Genomic DNA, 20,720 nt, shown 5'->3' with positions numbered 1-20,720 from the left:
GGGGAGGGGATCCCAGGGCAGGAGGGTGGTGTGAGCCCTGGGGCAGATCTGTCAGGGGGGATCGCCTGGGAGGAGGACGCAGTCTGAGTCTGGCGGGTGAGGGGGGAAGACCCCCGGCCCTATTTCCGGCTCTGCTCTCTGGGGTCTTCCAGAAGGAATGACACGCCACCAGGGAGAAGCTCGGGGAGGAGAATCCCCGGGGACAGGGAGAGAGGTATCCCTCATGGGGAATTCGGCCTGCTTTATGGAGGCTTGGGAACGTCCCCCGGTTTTGAGGGCTGTTTCCGGCTGGCCCCCACGGGGTCTCGGGCCCGGACTCACCTGACGACGTTGGGGTGAGACAGCTTCTGTAACAGGGTGATCTCCCGCACGATGACCTCCTGATCCACATCGTTCTTGTAGATCTTGACTACCATCACTTTACGAGTCCCGCTGTGGGTCACCTGGGGCCAAGGGAAGGCGGGGGCAGACGGTTATTGACGGTGGTTCTCAAGCTCCCACCCTGTGCCAAGCACTGAGGGGAGACAGTTACTTACGGTAGTTTTCAAGCATTTCCTGTTGCTAAGACCGTGAGCCCCACGTGGGACAGGGACTGTACTCAATCTGATTATCTTGTATCCACTCCTGCGCTTAGTACAGTGCTTAGTAAGAAACCATTAAAAAAATGCTCGGCAGAATATAATAGAGTGGGTAGACAGGATTCCTGCCCTCGGGAGGCTTCCATTCTATCATTCCCTCCCCAGCCTGTGTCAGCAGGAACTCAGCAATCCCCCACTGTCCTGGGGAGTCACCCCTGAATTCCCAGGCCCGTCCAGGCCCGGGCCCACCCATTCCCAGCTTCTCTTTTCTTCCCCAGCTCCGGTCAATCAATCAATCAATCAATAAATCGAGCCCTAATTGGGCGCAGAGCACTGAACTAAGTGCTTGGGCGAGTACAAATTGACAGTTGGTAGTCAATCAGTGAGTCAATCGTATTTATTGAGTGCTTACTCTGTGCACGGCACTGTACTAAGTGCTTGGGAGAGGACGACAGAACAATATAAGAGACACATTCCCTGCCCACATCGAGCTGACAGTCTACAGGAGGAGACGGACATTAATAGAAAGAAATAAATGATGGATGTGGACCTAAGTGGTGTGGGGCTGGGAGGGGGAGATGAATAAACGGAGTGAGTCGGGGCTCCGTGGAAGAGAGTGGGAGAAGAGGAAAGGAGGGCGCGGTCTGGGAAGGCGTCTTGGAGGAGATGGGCCTTCGATAAGGCTTGGAAGGAGGGGAGAGGAATTGTCCTAACGAAGAGGGAGGGCGATCCAGGCAAGAGGCAGGATGAGGGCGAGAGGTCGGCGGCGAGAGAGAGGAGATGGAGGGACAGGGAGAAGGTTGGCATTAGAGTGAAGCGTGCGGGCTGGGACGGAGGAGGAGAGCAGTGTGGTGAGGTAGGAGGGGGGCGAGGGGATCAAACTGCTTTAAAGGGAGTTGGGAGCCATGTTCCCTGCCCAAACGAGTTTACCGTCTAGGGGTTGGCCTGTCAGCCTCCTCTGACCACCCCCTTCATGTGCCCCTCTTGAGAAACGGCCCGGTGGGGGAGAGGAACGGGTCAGATCCAAGTGGGAGGGCGACGGAAAAAGGAGAGACGGTAGCGGAAAAGAGGGCTTAGCCAAAGAAGGCCCCTCTCTCTCTCATTTCATCCTCCAGGCTTTAGGCTAGACGGCCGAATCTCCTTGATTCGGAATCTAAATTGGCCTGTATCCGTCCCTGCGCTTAGTACAGTGCCTGGCACAGGGTAAGTGCTTACCAAATACCACAGTTATTATCATCATCATCATCATCAATCGTATTTATTGAGCGCTTACTATGTGCAGAGCACTGTACTAAGCGCTTGGGAAGTACAAATTGGCAACATATAGAGACAGTCCCTACCTGACAGTGGGCTCACAGTCTAAAAGGGGGAGACAGAGAACAAAACCAAACATTATTATTATTAATATTACTATTAGCTCCGGGATGCAGGACCGAGGGAAGACCTAGGGGGGTTAGCGGCCCCCGCCCTGGCTTCCTGTGCCTCTCCGGTCCGGCCCCCGGGCTTTCCTAATTGACATTCCAGAGACAAGTCCTGGAATACACCGAGTCCCCGAAGCTTTCTCGAAGACTCAGGGTGACTTGTTGTTCCAAGGCCCACGCCCGAATTTCCAGGAAATCGAGGCCTTTCCTCACATGGAATGCTGCCAGTCTGGAACCCTCCCAGGTGGAAAAATCTCACTGGTACGGCCCGGCCCGGTCCCGCCCAGCCCAGAACCCCCAAATCCGGCCCAGCCCAGTCCGCCCAGTTCAGTCCAGCCCCCCGTCCACTTGCTGATCTCCTCGCCTCCCGTCTCTCCCCACTGCAGTCCATATTTGTATATATGTTTGTACATATTTTTTACTCTATTTATTTATTTATTTTATTTGTACCTATCTATTCTATTTATTTTATTTTGTTAGTATGTTTGGTTTTGTTCTCTGTCTCCCCCTTTTAGACTGCGAGCCCACTGTTGGGTAGGGACTGTCTCTATATGTTGCCAATTTGTACTTCCCAAGCGCTTAGTACAGTGCTCTGCACATAGTAAGCGCTTAATAAATACGATTGATGATGATGATGATGATATTTCACTCTGCTGCCCGGATTGTTTTTCTACAGAAACGTCCGGGGCGTGTTTTCCCACTCTTCAAGAACCTCCGGTGGTTGTCCATCCGCCTCTGCCAGAACAGGAAGTCCTTACCGTCGGTTTTAAGGCAGTCCATCCCCTCGCCCCCTCCTACCTCACCTCCCTCTTCTTCTACCCCAATCCAACTCGCCCACTTTGGTCCTTTAATGCCAACCTTCTCAAAACCTGTATCTCCGGTGTTTAGCACATAGTAAGCGCTTAGTAAATGCCCCCATCATTACCATCAGCCACAGATTGCAATCCTCTCCCCCAGCTCTGCAGCCTTCATCGTTCTATTGTTCTCCTGTCCCCTCCCAAGCGCTCAGTCTAGGGCTTTGCACAGAGTAAGCGCTCAATACAGTATAACAATAGAACAGATAGATTCCCTGTCCACAATGAACTTACAGTAAAGAGGGGGAGACAGACATTAATGTAAATAAATTACAGATAGATACATAAGTGCTGTGGGGCTGGGAGGGGGGATAAATAAAGGAAGTTGAAGGAAAAGAAAAGAGGGCTTAGTCAGGGAAGGCCTCGTGTTCTAATCCTGGCTCTGCCACTTATCTCCTGTGTGACCTTGGGCAAGTCACTTCACTTCTCTGTGACTGAGTTACCTCATCTGTAAAATGGGAATTGAGATTGTGAGCCCCACGTGGGACAGGGACTGAGTCCATCCAACCTGATTTGCTTGTATCCACCCCAATGCTTAGTACAGTGCCTGGCACGTAGTAAATGCTTAACAAATACCATAATTATTATTATCATTATTATTATTATATAATAATCAAAGTGGGATAGGATAAGTGCAGAACAGTGCTCGGCACATAATGTTAATAACAAGCATTATGTAGTAAGTGCTTAACAAATACCACCATTATTAGTAGTATTACGTGCCGAGCACTGTTCTAAGCGCTGGGGTAGATACGAGGTAATCGGGTCGTCCCACGTGGGGCTTACAGTCTTAATCTCCATTTTACGGATGAGGGAACCGAGGCCCAGAGATGTGGCATGACTTGCCCAAGGTCATACAGCAGACAAGCTGGAATTAGAGTAAGCGCTTACCAAGCACTATTACTACTATTTTTATTTTTATTAATATTGTTATTAAAATGGTATTTGTCAAGCTGTGGAAGCCAAGGAAAGACGCCAAGCGCGGGGATCATTTCGAGGTAATGCGGTTTCCAGAGCCACCTTCCCTTCTCTGGCCAGGAGAGGGGTCAGGATAGGGGGTCACTGAGGACCCCCCTAGTCCCAACCCAGCCGGGGGCAGCCGAAGCAGAGATCCGGGTGGTCCCAGGCTGGAGGAGGATCCCTCTCCCCTCTCACCATTCCCAATTCCCAGCCAAACATCCAGGCGGGGGCTGGCTTCCCCACCTCCATAATAATAATAATAACGGCATTTATCATCAATCGTATTTATTGAGCGCTTACTGTGTGCAGAGCACTGTACTAAGCGCTTATAATAATAATGGCATTTATTAAGCATTTACTATGTGCAAAGCACTGTTCTAAGCGCTGGGGAGGTTACAAGGTGATCAGGTTGTCCCACGTGGGGCTCCCAGTCTTCATCCCCATTTTCCAGATGAGGTAACTGAGGCCCAGAGAAGTGAAGTGACTTGCCCAGAGTCACCCAGCTGACAACTGGTGGAGCCGGGACTCGAACCCATGACCTCTGACTCCAAAGCCCGGGCTCTTTCCACTGAGCCACGCTGCTTCTCTTACTATGTGCAAAGCACCGTTCAGAGCGCTGGGGAGGTTACAAGGCGATCAGGTGGTCCCACGGGAGGCTCCCAGTCTTAACCCCCGTTTTACAGATGAGGGAACTGAGGCCCGGAGAAGTGACTCCGGGCCTCAATTGCCAATTTGTACTTCCCAAGCGCTTAGTACAGTGCTCTGCACATAGGAAGTGCTCAATAAATACGATTGATGATGATGATGACTCGTCCAAAGTCACACAGCTGCCAGTTGGCGGAGCCGGGATTGGAACCCACAACCTGGGACTCCTTTTAGACTGTGAGCTCACTGTTGGGTAGGGACTGTCTCTATATGTTGCCAATTTGTACTTCCCAAGTGCTTCGTAGAGTGCTCTGCACATAGTAAGCGCTCAATAAATACGATTGATGATGATGATGAGCCAGGCTGCTTCTCTATCCACGCTCCATCTCTTTTCCAGCTCAGAGCCCAGGTTTTCTGGGACTCCCCCCGACACCACCGTGGTGGGGGACACGAGCAGCGGCGGTTACCATGGAGACGGGGCTGCGGGCGAGGGGCAGAGTGAGAGCAGCTGGCATCTGGTGTGGGTGGGCGTGGGCGGATGGGAGAAAGCAAAGGTTGCCGGGAAAGGAGCGAGAGGGGGTGACTGTGGGGGTGCACGCTGACAACAGCACACTCAGCCCCCACCGCTTCGGCTGGGAGCCCACCGTTGGGTAGGGACCGTCTCTAGATGTTGCCAACTTGTACTTCCCAAGCGCTTAGTACAGTGCTCTGCCCACAGTAAGCGCTCAATAAATACGATTGATTGATTGAGGGGAGGGCGTCGGTCTGAGCCCTCAAAGTTAGCGCTCTCAGCCACCCCTGTCCCACATGAGGCTCACAGTCTTATAGCCCCCCTTTTACCGAAGCCCACAGAAGTGAAATGACCTGCCCAAGGTCACCCAGCCGACAAGTGGATTAGAACCCGGCTCCCAGGCCCGGGCTCTATCCACTAGGCCAGGCTGCGGTCGCAGAGCCTGCTGGCTGAAAACGATGTCAGAGGAAACTATGTTAGAGAAGCAGCGTGGCTCGGTGGGAAAGAGCCCGGGCTTTGGAGTCAGAGGTCACGGGTTCAAATCCCGGCTCCACCACTCGTCAGCTGTGTGACTTTGGGCAAGTCACTTCACTTCTCTGGGCCTCAGTTCCCTCATCTGTAAAATGGGGATGAAGACTGTGAGCCCCACGTGGGACAACCTCATCACCGTGTATCCTCCCAGCGCTTAGAACAGTGCTTTGCACATAGTAAGCGCTTAATAAATGCCATCATTATTATTATTATGTCTGTACAGATTTATTACTCGATTTATTTTACTTGTCCATATTTACTACTCTATTTATTTTGTTAATGATGTGCATCTAGCTTTAATTCCATTTGTTCTGACGACTTGACACCCGTCCACCTGTTTTGTTTTGTCTGTCTCCCCCTTCTAGACCGTGAGCCCGTTGTCGGGTAGGGACCGTCTCTGTTGTTGACTTGTACTTCCCAAGCGCTTAGTACAGTGCTCTGCACACAGTAAGCGCTCAATAAATACGACTGAATGAATGAGGGTCTCAAATCCTGGGGGCTGGGAGAGGGTCTCGGGGGGCCAGCTGGGGTCTTCTGCAGGGCTGACCAGCGCTGGCCCATCTCTTCCAAGAAGCCTTCCCAGACTAATCTCCGGCTTTCCTCATCTCCCACTCCCTTCTGCGTCGGCCGACTTGCTCCCTTTGCTCTTCCCCCTTCCCCGCCCCACACCACTTATCAATCAATCAATCAATCGTATTTATTGAGCGCTTACTGTGTGCAGAGCACTGTACTAAGCGCTTGGGAAGTACAAGTTGGCAACACATAGAGACGGTCCCTACCCAACAGTGGGCTCACAGTCTAGAAGGGCGGAGGCAGAGAACAAAACAAGACATATTAGCAAAATAAAATAAATAGAATAGGTATGCACAAGTAAAATAAATAGAGTAATAAATATGAACAAACATATATGTGCCAGTCATTGAACTAGGTGCTGGGGTAAATACAAGCTCATCAAGTTGGACCCAGTCCCTGCCTCCCACGGGGCCTCCGGTCTTCCTCCCCATTTTACAGATGAGACAACTGAGGGTCAGAGAAGTGACTTCTCTTGTCTGGGCCTCAGTTCCCTCACCTGCAAAATGGGGAGGCAATACCTGGTCTCCCTCCTCCTTGGGACTGGGAGTCCCATGTGGGTCCTAGTGATCTGGTCTCTACCTTGGCACTTAGTACAGTGCCTGGCACCTGGTAAGCACTTATAATAATAATAATGGCATTTATTAAGCGCTTACTATGTGCAAAGCACTGTTCTAAGCGCTGGGGAGGTTACAAGGTGATCAGGTGGTCCCACGGGGGGCTCACAGTCTTAATCCCCATTTTACAGATGAGGGAACTGAGGCCCAGAGAAGTGAAGTGACTTGCCCAAAGTCACCCAGCTGACAAGTGGCGGAGCTGGGATTTGAACCCACGACCTCGGACTCCAAAGCCCGGGCTCTTTCCACTGAGCCACGCTGCTTCTTTTTTTATTTGTCATTTATTTATTTCTACTCATGTCCGTCTTCGCCGCCTCTAGGCTCCTTGTGGGCAGGGAATGTATTGTATTCTACTTTTCTACGCGCTTAGTACAGTGCTCTGCGCTCAGTAAGTGCTCAGTAAATTTTGATTGGCTGACTGAATGGATGAATGAATGAACTTGGGTAAACTGGAGAGAAATCTGATCACGGGAGCTTCAGAGAAGGAAAATACTGTCAACACCCACACACACACACGCTGAGAAGCAGCGTGGCTCAGTGGAAAGAGCCCGGGCTTGGGAGTCAGAGGTACTGGGTTCTAATCCCGACCCCGCCACCGGTCAGCTGTGTGACTTTGGGCAAGTCACTTGGCTTGTCTGGGCCTCAGTGACCTCATCTGTCAACTGGGGACGAAGACTGTGAGCCCCACGTGGGCCAACCTCATCACCTTGTATCCCCCCCAGTGCTTAGAACAGCGCTTGGCACAGAGTAAGCACTTAACAAATATTATTATCATTACTGAGCACATCTTGGAAAATTACCACAGACCCAAACCTCACATTTCCTTCCCAGAAGGGCTAACGATCTCTCGGCTTGGGGGGACGCGTAAAAATACGTACAATTAGGACGAATGACGATCAGATAGGGAATGGAAAGAGAGTACCGGGATGGGATATCGGATTAAATAATTAAACACGCAACCGAATAGATAGCTACACATAAATGCCGAGTCACGTATAAATACATCAGTGTCCGGAATGGCTATTAGGCTGACGCGCCGTGGAGTTTGGGGAATTAATCACGGAGGGGCTCCTGGGGGAAGCGCTGAAAGCGGGGAGGGCTGGGATCTGGTGAATCTGGAGAAGGGACAGGTTTCTAGGTCAAGGAACGGCATGAGCGGGAGGGAGTCAAAGACAGAAAGGCCAATCAAACAGTGGTATTTATTGAGCGCCTCCTGTGTGCAGAGCACTGTGCTAAGCACCTGGGAGAGTCCAATAATGATGGCATTTATTAAGCGCTTACTATGTGCAAAGCACTTTTCTAAGCCCTGGGGGGATACAAGGTGATCAGGTTGTCCCATGGGGGGCTCACAGTTTTAATCCCCATTTTCCAGATGAGGTCACTGAGGCCCAGAGAAGTGAAGTGACTCGCCCAAAGTCACCCGGCTGACAAGTGGCGGAGCCGGGATTTGAACCCATGACCTCCGACTCCAAAGCCCGGGCTCTTTCCACTGAGCCACGCTGCTTCTCTAAGAAGGCGGGGAAGCCACACTGCCAATAGAGTTGGCAGCCATGATCCTTGCCATCGAGGAGCTTACAGTCTACTGTGTGCTTGGGAGTATTATTTATTCATTTATTTATTAATAAATAATCAATCAATCAATCAATCAATCGTATTTATTGAGCGCTTACTATGTGCAGAGCACTGTACTAAGCGCTTGGGAAGTACAAATTGGCAACACATAGAGACAGTCCCTACCCAACAGTGGGCTCACAGTCTAAATAAGCATTAACTCTACTAAGCATTTGGGAGAGTCCAATAGAGTTGGCAGACACGCTTAGAACAGTGCTTTGCACATAGTAAGCACTTAATAAATGCCATCATTAGACACGATCCTAACCACTGAGTGCCTAACAAATACCATTATTATTATTATGAGTTTTTAGTCTAGCAAGCAGGCAAGGCTCTATAATAAAGCACAGACTGGAAGCCCGCTGTGGGCAGGGGTCGTCTCTCTTTGTGGCTGAATTGTACTTTCCAAGCACTTAGTACAGTGCTCTGCACACAGTAAGCGTTCAATAAATATGACAATGAATGAAGGAAGGAAAAGGGGGCTTTAGTGTAGGAAGGCCTCCTGGAGGAGATGGGCCTTCGATAAGGCTTTGAAGGGAGGGGAGAGGAATTGCGTGTGGGATTGGAGGAGGGAGGGAATTCCAGGCCAGAGGTGGGATGTGGGCCAGATAATAATAATAATAATGATAATAATAATAATAATAATAATAATAGTATTTGTTAAGCACTTACTATGTGCAGAGCACTGTTCTAAGCGCTGGGGAGGATACAGGGTGATCAAGTTGTCCCACGTGGGGCTCACAGTCTTCATTCCCATTTTACAGATGAGGGACCTGAAGCTCAGAGAAGTTAAGTGACTTGCCCAAGGTCACACAGCAGACATGTGGCGGAGCCAGGATTCGAACCCTTGACCTCTGACTCCAAATCCCGGGCTCTTTCCACTGAGCCACGCTGCTTCTCTGAGCCACGCTGCTTCTCTAATAATAATGGCATTTGTTAAGCGCTTACTATGTGCAAAGCCCTGTACTAAGCGCTGGGGAGGATACACGGTGATCAGGTTGTCCCGCTTGGGACTCACAGTCTTCATCCCCATTTTCCAAATGAGGTGACTGAGGCCCAGAGAAGTGAAGTGACTCGCCCAAAGTCACCCAGCTGACAATCGGCGGAGCCGGGATTTGAACCCAGGACCTCGGACTCCAAAGCCCGGGCTCTTTCCACTGAGCCACGCTGCTTCCGTTCATTCGTTCAATCGTCTCTATCGAGCGCTTACCGTGTGCCAAGCGTTGGGGCGAGTCCAGCAGAATAATACACTGGCTCGTTCCTTACCTACAACGAGCTTAAGGTAGGAGGGAAATGAGGAGATGGTTGGGAGCTTATGTGTTGCCGACTTGTACTTCCCAAGCGCTCAGTACAGTGCTCTGCACACAGGAAGCGCTCAATAAATACGATTGATTGATTGATTGATGCCCCCCAATCCCCCCGTACCTTGTACACCTCGGAGAAGAAGCCGCGGCCGATGAGCTCGGCCTCGAAGCTCTCCCAAAATTCCAGCTTGCGGACGGTGGCGCGGAGCCTGTGCCAGCGGTCCGGCTGGAGGCACGTGTCCGAGGACTCGTCCGAGGGCCGAGCCGGGCCGGGCCGCTCCGCGGGGAGCAGGTCTGTCTCACACATCCTGCCCTGGGACCCGCGTTCGAATCCCGGCCCGTCGCTTCTCTCCTCTGGGCCTCCGTCTCCTCATCTGTAAAACGGGGATTCGTCGTCATCGTCGATGGCGCTGATTGAGAGTTTACCGTTCATTCGATCGTATTTATTGAGCGCTTACCATGTCCCCACTCTACCGCTCGTCTGCTGTGTGACCTTGGGCAAGGCACTTCACTTCTCTGGACCTCAGTTCCCTCCTCCGTAAAATGGGGATAAAGACTGAGAGCCCCCCGTGGGACATTGACTGTGTCCAACCTGATCATCTTGTATCCACCCCAGTGCTTAGTACAGTGCCTGGCACATAGTAAGCACTTAACAAATGTCATCGTTATTATTATTAAAGCACTGTACTAAACGCTTAGGCGAGACACATTCCCCGTCCACAGTGACCTTACTATGCGCAGAGTACTGTGTGCTAAGCGCGTGGGAGACTCGGTTAGCTGTGTTCCCTGCCTAATTAGGCCCTTACAGCCTAGCAGGGGAGACAGACATTAATATAAATGAAGCGCTTAGTACAGTGCTCTGCACAGAGCAAGCGCTCAATAAATACGATTGATGATGATAAATGAATAAACGATGAATGTGGACATTTTTTTTCCAGTGGTATTTGCTAAGCGCTTATTCTGTGCCACCATTCAATCACATTCAATTGTGTTTACTGAGCGCCTACTGGGTGCAAAGCACTGAACTAAGCGCTCGGGAGAGGACAATACAACAATAAACAGACACAGTCCCTGACCACAGAGAATTCGATACAAGCTAATTAAGTAGGACCCAGATGGGGCTCACCATCAAACCCCATTTTGCAGAAGAGGGAACTGAGGCACAGAGAAGAGAATAGACCTGCCCAAGGTCACACAGCAGACAAGTGGCGGAGCTGGGATTAGAACTCAGATCCTTCCAACTCCCAAACCCGGGCTGTATTCACTAGGCCACGCTGATCTTGGGAGGTTTTGGGGGGCTGAGGGTGGGATGACCCCCGTGGGACAAGCTGATCACCTTGTATCTCCCCCAGTGCTTAGAAAACGTAGTAAGCGCTTAATAAATGCCATTATTATTATTATTGTTATTGAGGTACAGTGAGTAAGTTGGTCACTTGACTTCTCTGGGCCTCAGTTGCCTCATCTGTAAAATGGGGATGAAGACTGTGAGTCCCACGTGGGACAGCCTGATCACCTCGTATCTACCCCAGCGCTTAGAACAGTGCTTATTTGCACGTATTTATTACTCTATTTATTTTACTTGTACATATTTATTCTACCTATTTTATTTTGTTAATATGTTTGGTTTTGTTCTCTGTCTCCCCCTTCTAGACCGTGAGCCCACTGTTGGGTAGGGACCGTCTCTATATGTTGCCAACTTGGACTTTCCAAGCACTTAGTCCAGTGCTCCGCACACAGTAAGCGCTCAATAAATATGATTGATTGATAGTAAGCACTTAAACGCCATTGCTATTATTATTATTATTATTATCGGAGGAGTGAAGCGTGCGGGCTGGGTGATAGTAGGATATCGGCAATGCAGGAGAGGAGGGGGCGAGGTGATTTGAGTGCTTTAAAGTTGACGGTAAGGAGTCTCTGTCTGATGGAGGTTCTTGAGGAGTGGGGAAACATGGACCAGAACTGGAAAATTGTAGGAAAATGATCCGGGCAGCCGAGTGAAGTATGGACAGGAATGGGAAGAGACAGGAGGCCGGGAGGTCTGCGAGGAGACCGATGCGATTGTCCAGATGGGCTAGGATGGGGGCTTGGACCGGTGTAATGGCAGCGCGGATATAGAGGAAAGGGTGGATTTTTCCCGATGTCGTGAAGGTAGAACCGTGACTGATGAATTAATTGAATTACACACGTGGGTAGAAAGAGAGAAACGAATCGAGGATAACGCCAAGATGACGGGCTTGCGAGACGGGGCGGAGGGGGATTCGATACCTGTTCTCCCGGAGAGCTCGTGGGCCCCATGTGGGATAGGGATCTCCCCCAGCGTTTAGTACGATGCCCGGCACATAGTAAGCGCTTGAAAGACACCATGGAAAAAAAAAAAGCCAGCCTAGAGGTCGAGGATTAGGATGGAGTAGAGGTCATTGAATTTGGCAAGAAGGCAGTCCCCGGTGACTTTGGGGAGAGTGTTATCGGGATGAAGAAAGGAGAGGAAGCTTTTCATATCGGGTCAAGAAGGGAGTTGGAGGAGAGGTGTAAATAAGCCGTTAAAGGAGTTTGCCCGGGAGTGGGAGGAGGGAGACGGGACCGTAGCCAAGAGGGCTGTGGGGCCCAGTTTCTAGAAGGATTTCTGGAATATTGTTCTGATTATTAACATAATAATTTTAATAATCGTTCTCGCCTGTCCCGCCATCTACCCCCTGCCCACGTCCTCCCCCGGCCTGGAATGCCCTCCTCCGCACATCCGCCAAGCTAGCTCTCTTTCTCCCTTCAAAGCCCTACCGAGAGCTCACCTCCTCCAGGAGGCCTTCCAAGACTGAGCCCCCCTTTCCTCTCCCCCTCGTCCCCCTCTCCATCCCTCCCAGCTTTCCTCCTTCCCCTCCCCACAGCACCTGTATATATGTTTGTACGTATTTATTACTCTAGTTTATTTGTACATATTTATTCGATTTATTTTATTTTGTTAATATGTTGAGCTTTGTTGTCTGTCTCCCCCTTCTAGACTGTGAGCCTGCTGTTGGGTAGGGACTGTATATGTTGCCACCTTGTACTTCCCAAGCGCTTAGTTCAGTGCTCTGCACACAGTAAGCGCTCAATAAATACGATTGAATGAATGAATGAATGTGTGGCTCAAACATCAAGATTAGTTTAATGATTAAATCCCTCGAGTCTCTGGTGGTCAGGAAACAAGGCATTCTCTCCACTGGTTTTGTTCTCTCGGCAAGCAGCCTGGCCTAGTGGAAAGAGCCCGGGCCCGGGAGCCGGAGGACTTGGGTTCTAATCCCGGCTCCGCCGCTTGCTTGCTGTGTGACCTTGGACAAGTCACTCCACTTCTCTGGGCCTCAGTGCCCTCATCTGTAAAATGAGTCGTCGATATTTGTTCTCCGTCCTACCCAACAGTGACCTGATTGGCTTGTATCCACCCCAGTGCTTAGCACAGTGCCTGCCACATAATAAACACTTAGATACCACAATCATTACTGTTATTATTATGATTATCGTCAAGATTTAAGCCGCCTCCCTTTCTGCCGCCATCGCCCACACGGCTTTCACAAATGGTGCCCGCCTCGCAACAGTCTAGAGTGGGGAGACAGACATTTATGTGAATAAATAAGTCATTGATAATAAATAAGTACGTCAGGCAGTCCCACATAGCTCCCGAGGGAAGGAGGGAGAGAAGGGAGCATTGTTCGGCACTTAGAACAGTGCTGGACATGTAGTAAGCGCTTAACAAACACCGTCATTATTAAGGAAGGAGGGAGTTGGGAATCTCGGCTGGTTTCAGATCCTCCCCGCCGTGCCGCCATTCCCACGCACCACTGCCACCCCATCCAGCCTCCGGTTCAATCATCCCCTTTGTTCCCTCCGGCCCGGATTCCCGGAACATCCATTCCATTCCCCCCCCGCCTCCCCTCCAAACTCTCCCACTGTAGTTGCTTGTCCCTGGTCTGAAGGCGACCCACGGGCCGGGACGCATTTTGAGCCCATTGTCGGGTAGGGAATGTCTCCATCGGTGGCCGAACTGTACTTCCCGAGCGCTTAGTACAGTGCTCCTCACACAGTAAGCGCTCAATCAATCCGACTGAACGAACCAACGAAGAGTTGGCGGACGTAATCCCGGCCCTCGAGGAGTTTACGGAGTGCGGGGCACTGTACTAAGCGCTTGGGAGAGGACAATACAGTAGAGTCGAGAGACTCTGTCTCCCCCTTTTAGACTGTGAGCCCACTGTTGGGTAGGGACTGTCTCTATATGTTGCCAACTTGGACTTCCCAAGCGCTTAGTACAGTGCTCTGCACACAGTAAGCGCTCAATAAATGCGATTGATGATGATGATGATGATGACGAGGTCCCTGTCCTCAAGGATCTCCCGGGGTTTCCCAGTAGAGGGGCACCCTTGGACTTTAGAGAAGCAGCGTGGGGTAGCGAAGAAAGCCAGGTCAGAAGGACCTGGGTTCTAATCCCGCTCGGCTGCTTTCCCGCAGCGCGACCTCGGGCGAGTCGCTTCACTTGGAGAAGCAGCGTGGCTCAATGGAAAGAGCCCGGGCTTTGGAGTCAGCGGTCACGGGTTCAAATCCTGGCTCCGCCAATTGTCAGCTGCGTGACTTTGGGCAAGTCACTTCGCTTCTCTGGGCCTCAGTTCCCTCATCTGTAAAATGGGGATGAAGACTGTGAGCCCCCCGTGGGACAACCTGATCACCTTGTATCCTCCCCAGCGCTTAGAACAGTGCTTTGCACATAGTAAGCGCTTAATAAATGCCATAATTATTATTATTATTATTATTAGAAGCAGAGTGGCTCAGTGGAAAGAGCTCGGGCTTTGGAGTCAGCAGTCACGGGTTCAAATCCCGGCTCCGCCAATTGTCAGCCGCGTGACTTTGGGCAAGTCACTTCGCTTCTCTGGGCCTCAGTTCCCTCATCTGTAACATGGGGATGAAGACTGTGAGCCACCCGTGGGACCACCTGGTCACCTTGGAACCTCCCCGTCATCATCATCATCATCAATCGTATTTATTGAGCGCTTACTGTGTGCAGAGCACTGTACTAAGCTCTTGGGAAGTACAAGTTGACAACATATAGAGACAGTCCCTACCCAACAGTGGGCTCACAGTCTAAAAGCGCTTAGAACGCTTTTAGGCACTATTCTAAGCGCTTAGTCCCCAGTGCTTGCACATAGTAAGCACTTAATAAATGCCATCATTGTTATTATTATTCTCCAGGCCGCAGTTACATTGGCCGTAAAATGGGGATGAAGAGCGCGATGGGGATGACCTTCTATCTAACCCCATACTTGGAACAGTGCTCGGCAGAGAGCGAGCGCTTGCCAAAGACCATCCTTTCATTCATTCATTCATTCAATCGTATTTATTGAGCGCTTACTGTGGGCAGAGCACTGTACTAAGCGCTTGGGAAGTACACGTTGGCAACATAAAGAGATGGTCCCTACCCGACAGTGGGCTCACAGTCTAGAAGCTCGCTGTGGGCAGGGAATGAGTCTGTTTGTTGTTGTGTTGTCCTCTCCCAGGGCTCAGTACAGTGCTCTGCACACAGTATGTGCTCCCACTGTTGGGTATGGACTGTCTCTATATGTTGCCAACTTGTACTTCCCAAGCGCTCAGTACAGTGCTCTGCACACAGTAAGCGCTCAATAAATACGATTGATGATGATGATGATGTGCTCAATAAATTTGATCGATTGACGGGGTAACGTGACAAGCAGCGTGGCCTTGTGGCTAGAGCCCGGCCCTGGAAGTCAGAAGGACCTGGGTTCTAATCCCGGCTCCGCCAGTTGTCTGCTGTGTGACCCTGGGCAAGTCACTCCACTTCTCTGGACCCCAGTGCCCTCATCTGCGAAATGGGGATTAAGACTGTGCGCCCCAAGGGGAATCACGATAATAATTATGGTATCTCTTAAGCGCTTACCACGTGCCAGGCGCTGTATTAAGCGCTGGGGTGGATACCAGCAAATCGGGTTGGACTCAGTCCCCGTCCCACCCGGGGCTCATGATCTCCATCCCCATTTTCCAGGTGAGGTAACCGAGGCACAGGGAAGAGAAGCGACCTGCCCAAGGCCACCCAGCAGACACGTGGCGGGGCTGGGATTAGAACCCACGCCCTTCTGACCTCCAGGACTGCGTTCTGTCCGCTACGCCATGGACTGTGTCCAACCCGATTAGCATGCATCCACTCCAGCGCTTAGGACTGGAGCATAGTAAGCGCTTAACACATACAATATTTTTTTTTAAAAAAGAGACCGGTAGTGTTTTTTTTTCCCCGTCTTTGGCCACGTTGACCTCTGAACCCGCCCAGCTTAGCCTCTTGACGACACCTGGCTGGAGGATTTACAGCGGTGGCGGGCAGCTCTGGGTTTTAATGTTGGTATTTGTTAAGCGCTTACTATGTGCCAAGCACTGTTCTAAGCGCTGCACCCGACCGTATTTATAGCCCCGGCTTTGCGGTAGTTTATTCCCAACTCTGGGATTGACCCCCCCGACAGAATCCAACGGAGTCTCTCCCGGACTGACTTCGGGTTGCCAACCACCTTCAAAGTCCCCGCCACTGTACCTGCTGAGGCGGCCAATACAGTAATCAATCAATCACTCGTATTTATTGAGCGCTTACTGTGTGCAGAGCACTGTACTGAGTGCTTGGGAAGTACAAGCTGGCAACATATAGAGACGGTCCCTACCCAACAGTGGGCTCACAGTCTAGAAGTACCCGTTGGTAGCCAAATATTTGCCACGCTTAAGCTCCTTCGTAACAGCTGCGGCGTTTCTGAAGCTCTTGATAATAATAATAATAATAATGATGGCATTTATTAAGCGCTCACTATGTGCAAAGCACTGTTCTAAGCGCCAGGGAGGTTACAAGGTGATCGGGTTGCCCCACGGGGGGCTCACGGTTTTAATCCCAATTTTACAGATGAGGTAACTGAGGCACGGAGAAGTGACTTGCCCAAAGTCACACAGCCGACAGTTGGCGCTTACTATGTGCCAGGAGCTATACTAAGCGCTGGGGTGGACACAGGCAAATCGGGTCGGGCACAGTCCCTGTCCCACGTGAGGCTCCCAGTCTCCACCCCCATTTTCCAGATGAGGGAACTGAGGCCCAGAGAAGCGAAGCGACTCGCCCAAGGTCACACGGCAGACAAGCGGCGGAGCCGGGATTAGAACCCAGGTCCTTTGGACGCCCAGGCCCGGGCTCGATCCAACAGGAGGACTAAACTGGACCCTCCTTTTTCTATCTTCTCTGTCGAGAAGCAGCGTGGCTCAGCGGATAGAGCCCGGGCTTGGCAGTCAGAGGACGTGGGTTCTAATCCCGGCTCCGCCACTTGCGTGCTGGGTGGCCTTGGGCGAGTCACTGAACTTCTCTGTGCCTTAGTTACCTCAGCTGTAAAATGGGGATGAAGACTGAGACCCCCCCATGTGGGCCAGGGCCTTGGTCCCACCCGATCACCCCAGCGCTTAGAACAGTGCTATAGGCACAGAGTAGAAGCAGTATGGCCCAGTGGGTAGAGCCCGGGCCTGGGAATCCGAAGGACTTGGGTTCTCATCCCGGCTCTGCCGCTTGTCTGCTCTGTGACCTTGGACGAGTCCCTTCGCTTCTCCGTGCCTCAGTTTCCTCATCTGTAAAATGGGGATTAAGTCCGTGAGCCCCACGTGGGACAGGGACTAAATAAAGACGAAATCCCTGCTCTTCTCTCTTAGACGATGAAACCCGCAGGGGACAGGGACTGTGTCTGATCTGACTTTGCATGCCCCGGCGCTTAGTACAGTGCTTGGCATCCAGAAAGTGTTTAATCAATCACCAGAAACAGCATGGCCTAGTGGATAGAGGCCCGGCCTGGGAACCAGAAGGACCTCGGCTTTCATCCCGGCTTTGCCACTTGTCTGCTCTGTGACCTCGGACGAGTCGCTCCACTTCTCCGTGCCTCAGTTCCCTCATCTGTAAAATGGGGATTGAGACCGTGAGCCCCACGTGGGACAGGGACTCTATGCAACTTTGTTTCTACCCCAGCGCTTAGAACGGTGCTTGACACCTAGTAAGCGCTTACCAAATATCATTATTATTATTTATTGGGCACCTACCGTGTGCAGGGCACTGTACTAAGCGCTTGGGAGAGGACAAGCTGTCTCACTGTCTCTGTGCCATTGCACAGAGAAGCAGCGCGGCTCAGTGAAAAAGAGCCCGGGCTTTGGAGTCAGAGGTCATGGGTTCGAATCCCGGCTCCGCCGATTATCTTACTTGTACATATCTATTCTATTTATTTTATTTTGTTAGTACGTTTGGTTTTGTTCTCTGTCTCCCCCTTCTAGACTGTGAGCCCACTGTTGGGTAAGGACTGTCTCTATGTGTTGCCGACTTGTACTTCCCAAGCGCTTAGTACAGTGCTCTGCACACAGTAAGCGCTCAATAAATACGATTGATTGATTGATCGATTGACAATACAACAATATAACAGACGCTTTCCCTGCCCACAGTGAGCTTACCGACTGCGGCAGTCATTATCACTCTTGCCCATCCTGTAGCCCCGGCCCCTTGGGCCTAGAAGAGGCCACCTGGCTTCCAGTCTCGAACTCGGCACCGCGGGCCGGCCGAACCCGGCCCCCGGACCGAGGCGAGCCGGAGGGAGCGACCCCCGGCAGAGGCGGGGAAGGGGCGCGCAGTGGTCGGGAGCAGAGAGCGGCTCGGGACCTCGGGAATCCGTTGCCGAATCGCGCTTAGTACAGTGCTCTACACACAGTAAACGCTCAATAAATATGACTGAATGAATGAATGATCCTTCCAAGTTGGCCGATGTATAGGCCGCCCCCAGACCACCCGTGGGCCCGTCCGGCCTGGTGGGGGGAGTCGGCCGAGCCTGTCCCTTCCCATCTTTTCCAGGGGACGTGAGCCCCCTTCTAGACTGTGATCCCACTGTTGGGCAGGGACCACCTCTATATGTTGCCAACTTGTGCTTCCCGAGCGCTCAGTACAGTGCTCTGCACACAGTAAGCGCTCAATAAATACGATTAATGATGATGATTAGAGAAAGGGGGCAACGCAGACTGAGTTGCCCCCCTGAGGGGACCCCAGAAGAGCCCGGCCTGGTCTTTCCGGCGAAGCTCTGGCACCGGCGACTTGGAAAACGCCACACACTGCCGACGGCGGGGGAGTTTTCTACAGAGGAATGTCGGGGGGGAGGACATGGCGGGTGGCTGCCCTGCGGGGAGAAGTCCGACCCACGGCACATTCCCGGCGTCTGGCCGGGCTTGGCTGTGGCCATGGCGATGGAGAGGATCGGGTGGCGACCGCCCCTCAATCAATCAATCGATCAATCGTATTTATTGAGCGCTTACTATGTGCAGAGCACTGGACTAAGCGCTTGGGAAGCACCAATTGGCAACATATAGAGACAGTCCCTACCCAACAGTGGGCTCACAGTCTAAAAGGGGGAGACGGAGAACAAAACCAAACATACTAACAAAATAAAATAAATAGAATTCCTTCGGCCACAGAGGCCTCGGTCGGCCCGTACGGAAACCTGATGGCCACACCCCGGCCTCCTGCCCCAGGTGAAGGCGTCCATCATCATCATCATCAATCGTATTTATTGAGCGCTTACTATGTGCAGAGCACTGGACTAAGCGCTTGGGAAGTACAAATTGGCAACATCTAGAGACAGTCCCTACCCAACAGTGGGCTCACAGTCTAAAAGGGGGAGACAGAGAACAAAACCAAACATACTAACAAAATAAAATTAATAGAATTCCTTCGGCCACAGAGGCCTCGGTCGGCCGGTACGGAAACCTGATGGCCACACCCCGGCCTCCTGCCCCAGGTGAAGGCGTCCATCATCATCATCATCAATCGTATTTATTGAGTGCTTACTATGTGCAGAGCACTGTACTAAGCGTTTGGGAAGTACAAATTGGCAACATCTAGAGACAGTCCCTACCCAACAGTGGGCTCACAGTCTAAAAGGGGGAGACAGAGAACAAAACCAAACATACTAACAAAATAAAATAGATAGAATAGATATGTCCAGCATTGAGCCGGGTCAAAGGGAGGCCCGGCGGGCCTCCAGGGAGCGTGACCGGCCGCAAAGAGCCCTGCTAACGGGGCAGGATTTGAACGCGCCCCACGCTCGCGAGGGCCGGCCCGTCTATGCCGCGGCCTGTATCTCACGCCCCCCGGGAAATCCACAAAACCAACGATCGCCGGGGCCGCCTGGGCCCAGAGGCCAACTTTCCCTCAGGGGAGGGGTGGGATGGCGGCCCGTTTCAGAGGCGAGGGCAAGAAATCGGTCCTTTGGCGTTTCTTTAGTCTCTCCGTGGTGCCCATGACCGCCCAAGACCCGAGATCCTGACTTCCACGCCGTCTCTGTGAGGAGCCGTGCGCCCACCATCTTGGAGGTGGGTGCAACTTGGACTTCCCAAGCGCTTAGTCCAGTGCTCTGCACACAGTAAGCGCTCAATAAATACGACTGAATGAATGAATGAATGAATGAGGAGGGGAGGGCGGGCACCATCTTGGTGAGGTCTAGGTGGGCGCCATCTTGGTGAGGTCCCGGGAGCCCCCCATTTTTGCGATGGGCCCCTCTGCGGCGGCCAGAGGGGTTCCTTACCGTACTTCCCACCTTGAGAACGTTCCTTACCGTACTTCCCACCTTGGGAACGTTCCTTACCGTACTTCCCACCTTGGGAACACCTCTCTCTGGAAGCCCTGCGGTCTTGTTGGAGACGCAGGAGGAGGGAGGATGAGAGTTCCCCTACCCCCCTACCACAGAGTTGTGATAATATATATATTATTATATGTATATTACATATTATATGTATATTATGCATTATATGTATATGTATTATATTATACATATGTATATGTATAATAATTCTTAATCAATCAATCGTATTTACTGAGCGCTATGTGCAGAGCACTGTACTAAGCGCTTGGGAAGTACAAATTGGCAACATATAGAGACAGTCCCTACCCAACAGTGAGCTCACAGTCTAAAAATTCACAGTCTAATAATTCTTAAGGTACTTGTTGAGCGCTTACTATGTGCCAACACTGCTCTAAAGCGCCGGAGTAGATACGAGGCAATCCGATTGGACACAGCCCCTGTCCCACGTGGGGCTCACAGTCTT

At 51.5% G+C, this 20,720-nt stretch overlaps 1 protein-coding gene across 4 annotated transcripts in view; it reads right to left on the bottom strand.

Annotated features, from left to right (window-relative positions):
* LOC119946575 (dual specificity testis-specific protein kinase 1-like) overlaps positions 1-20,720 on the bottom strand; it is a 45,856-nt gene that overhangs the window by 15,579 nt on the left and 9,557 nt on the right. For all 4 annotated transcript variants that reach the window (XM_038767974.1, XM_038767971.1, XM_038767973.1 and 1 more), the window contains exons 2-3: positions 9,724-9,976; positions 322-443 (exon numbers count right to left, since the gene is read on the bottom strand). In XM_038767974.1, the coding sequence (XP_038623902.1) occupies positions 322-443; positions 9,724-9,909 (308 nt within the window). In that variant the 5' untranslated portion in view covers positions 9,910-9,976. The remainder of the gene's footprint in view (positions 1-321; positions 444-9,723; positions 9,977-20,720) is intronic.

The sequence above is a fragment of the Tachyglossus aculeatus genome, chromosome 27 (genome assembly GCF_015852505.1).
Source record: "Tachyglossus aculeatus isolate mTacAcu1 chromosome 27, mTacAcu1.pri, whole genome shotgun sequence".
Lineage (NCBI taxonomy): Eukaryota > Metazoa > Chordata > Mammalia > Monotremata > Tachyglossidae > Tachyglossus > Tachyglossus aculeatus.
This window is presented reverse-complemented; position numbering and strand designations above follow the sequence as displayed.